This window comes from Gavialis gangeticus, unplaced genomic scaffold (genome assembly GCF_001723915.1).
Source record: "Gavialis gangeticus isolate Ggan-Ray unplaced genomic scaffold, GavGan_comp1, whole genome shotgun sequence".
NCBI classification, from domain to species: domain Eukaryota; kingdom Metazoa; phylum Chordata; order Crocodylia; family Gavialidae; genus Gavialis; species Gavialis gangeticus.
In genome coordinates this window covers 131,974,933-131,977,863 of record NW_017729022.1, presented here as the reverse complement: position 1 = coordinate 131,977,863, position 2,931 = coordinate 131,974,933, and the positions used below count along the sequence as shown (strand labels likewise).

The following is a 2,931-nucleotide window of genomic DNA, read 5'->3' as shown; positions in this document are numbered from 1 at the left end:
ACTCCCAGACCCAGTTGGGCCAGGGCCCAATGCCATGTTCATCTGGCTGCCAGATGGGCACAGCTCAGCGCAGCCACGGCACAGAAGTGGGATTGATCCTTGCCCCCCGCCCCCCAACCTGTGCTTGGGATGAGGTGGCTGCTGCTGCAGGCTGTCTACTGTGCCCCAAGCACAGGTGGCAGGTAGTGGGCCCCTGGGTCCTCTGCTGACCCAAGTCTAGCAGCAGAAGCCCCCCTGCACATGCCTCTGGACGACCAGATCTTCCCAGACCTGTCTGGGCCATGTCTACCCCCACGTGAGTCGCTGCAGCTCCGCTGAGCTACATCTGCTGCCTCTGCCCCTGCAGAGATGGGCCCCCACCCCCACTGTGCCTCTGGAGGAGCCCCCTGGACTCCAATCCTCCCACCACCTGGCCAGGCTGGGGCCCCACTTAGCTTTCCCTGCTCCTGGCTTGACCACACGGTCAATCACTCATGACGGGGGGCCTCAGTCTGGCCCTGCCCCTTCCCTTCCCTCCTCCACAGATTGACCTGCTGGGACCGGGGGGGGGGAGGTGAATGTGCACGCACCCAGCTCTCCCCCAGCCCAGGATCAACCAAAAGAGGCTCCAGGATCTACCTGTCTATCAGAATCGACGTGTTGGTGACCACTGCTTTAAATAGTATTAAGGTTGTGACAACTTACAACTAAAACATTAAAAAATAAATGTACTGTTTTTATATGTCTAAGGACAGCCTGTAAAATCTGCCTCCTGGCTTAAAAAATTCTTTCAGCTATGCTAAAATACAGTAAAATATGATATGTAACATTGCTCTGATGGAAAGGCTTCTGCTATAACTAGTCACTACAAATTGTCTTTGAATTGTTTTGCTTTTTCCAGTTTTGTTTTCCCTTGGTGAGCCTAAGCTCACGCTTAAAAGCAAACAAACAAACAAAAAAAGCTTCATAATCATGTGTGATCATTTTCTTAGTATGTCCATTTTATTTAATCAGAGTCTAACACTTATATTGGTTTAATATGAATCTGGAGACTTTTCAAATGCATAATTTTAACAAATATGAAATAATTCCTTTTAAAATAGCCTTTCCCAAATACACGTGCTATTTATCTGTTTTAAGGAATTTTAATCAAAACTTCTTAAAGATTAGATTGTGAAATAGAACCTGAAATTAATCTTTTTCAGCTGGTTAAACTAAATCTTGTCTCTTTCCTATCCCAGCATACTCTCTTCCCCTATTTCCCTCCCTCCCTTTACATAGCAGAACTTTCTATTTCTGTACTTTGACCAGGTTTTTCCAAATGTACAAACCTGGAAGTAGGAATCTAGTGGAAAAACTGGAATAACTTAGGCCCAAGGTAACAAGGCTCAGGTAAATGGTAACGCAGCACTAGAGCTGAGCCTGAACATAACTCATTACTCCCTGTATTTCTGTGCTTATTAGGTTTGTTGCACGGCCAGTGTAATGCACTGTTGCACTTTTTCAGTTCAGGGGAGTGACCCAATGTGGATCTAGATGGTGGCTAACAAAAACAGGTTTTGCTGTGTTTCAAGAACTGGATTATTGACTGACCTATTAGAGTTATTTCAGGAACTTATGTTAGAAACCAGCACAGTATGGTGCCAAGGGAAAAATGGAAAGAGGTAGGAATAATTTAATTTAAAAGAGGAGGCATATTTTGTCCAAAGAGGTGAGCCATGGTTCCCTAGTTGATCATTCTGACTCGGGAGTCTTTTGATTCTGGGAGTGCAGTTATCTGTTGTTGTAGTTCTTTATATTGGTTTGCAAAGTGCTGTGCATATCTACATGAACATAACTTAACAGATAAGTACAAAGTCTAATAACTGCTAAAGCACTTGGTTTTAATAATAGAAGCCAAGTTCAAGAGAGGGGGATATTAAACAAAGCAATTAAAATCATAATCATTTTGTTTTTCAGGGGAAGATTTTGCTGTTGTGCAGCAGGAAATCATTATGATGAAAGACTGTAAACATCCAAACATTGTTGCTTATTTTGGCAGCTATCTCAGGTATATCTTTATTTTCTTTTCCTCATTTCAAAATGCCTAAGATGGTACCTCACTAAAAAGTAGATTCATAGCAGTACATGAGCAAAACGGAATTTATCAGATTTCTATTACGTTCTCATATTCTTTCTGTATTTACTCTAACATCAGCCTCTGTTTACTGAGGTATTTCTCTGTAAATAGTCTGTAAATAGCCTGACTGGCTCCTTCAGGGATGTCACAGTTGTCATATCCTTGAAAGCAAATAGTGATTTCATGAACTCTGGATTATTATAGTGCTGAATTGGCTAGGGGGAACAGCATGCTACTTGTAAAGAAGTGGGTGTGTGCACAGGTATTTTTACTGATGTTTTGCCAAAGTAACATTTAAAATTCTCTTGGTATTCTACCAGTATTTGAAAAGATATCTATATTATAATCTTCACTAAAGCTATATAGACTTACTGTAACTATATAGATAATATATAGCTAAAAATAATAGTTACATAGAGTTTAGTAGATTTAACATGAAAAAGTCTTGGCCAGCTTTGTAGCAGGAAAGTCAGAGGCAGAGAAGTGAATTTCTCGCATAATGAGGAGTAGAGCCAAGATTACATGTTAAGCAAGGAAGCTGGGAGGAGGAGAGCTGGACAGAGACCAGATGGTGGAAGGAGGTATCTGTGTGCTGCAGCTACTGTCCCAAATTGAGTGTCTGTGCAGGAAGCCCAGCTCCCCATGGTTCCTAGCTAGAGCAATCTGATTTCCAGCTGACACAAACATGGGGGGAGCCCCAGAGCTGCTCCTGACTTGCTAATGCCTTGGACTGCAAGGAACGTTATGGCAGTGCGCAGATTCTTTTTTCCAGCTTGTTTCCGGCTAGTGGAGTGGCGGGGGGGGGGGGCAGGCAGGGGGGAGACCCTGGAAGG

The 2,931-nt window shown here is 43.3% G+C and overlaps 1 protein-coding gene across 3 annotated transcripts in view; it reads left to right on the top strand.

The window, feature by feature from the left end:
• Positions 1 to 2,931, top strand: part of MAP4K3 (mitogen-activated protein kinase kinase kinase kinase 3) — a 159,133-nt gene that overhangs the window by 6,019 nt on the left and 150,183 nt on the right. For all 3 annotated transcript variants that reach the window (XM_019516196.1, XM_019516195.1, XM_019516193.1), the window contains exon 2: positions 1,939 to 2,029. In XM_019516196.1, coding sequence (XP_019371741.1) covers positions 1,974 to 2,029 — 56 coding nt within the window. In that variant the 5' untranslated portion in view covers positions 1,939 to 1,973. The remainder of the gene's footprint in view (positions 1 to 1,938; positions 2,030 to 2,931) is intronic.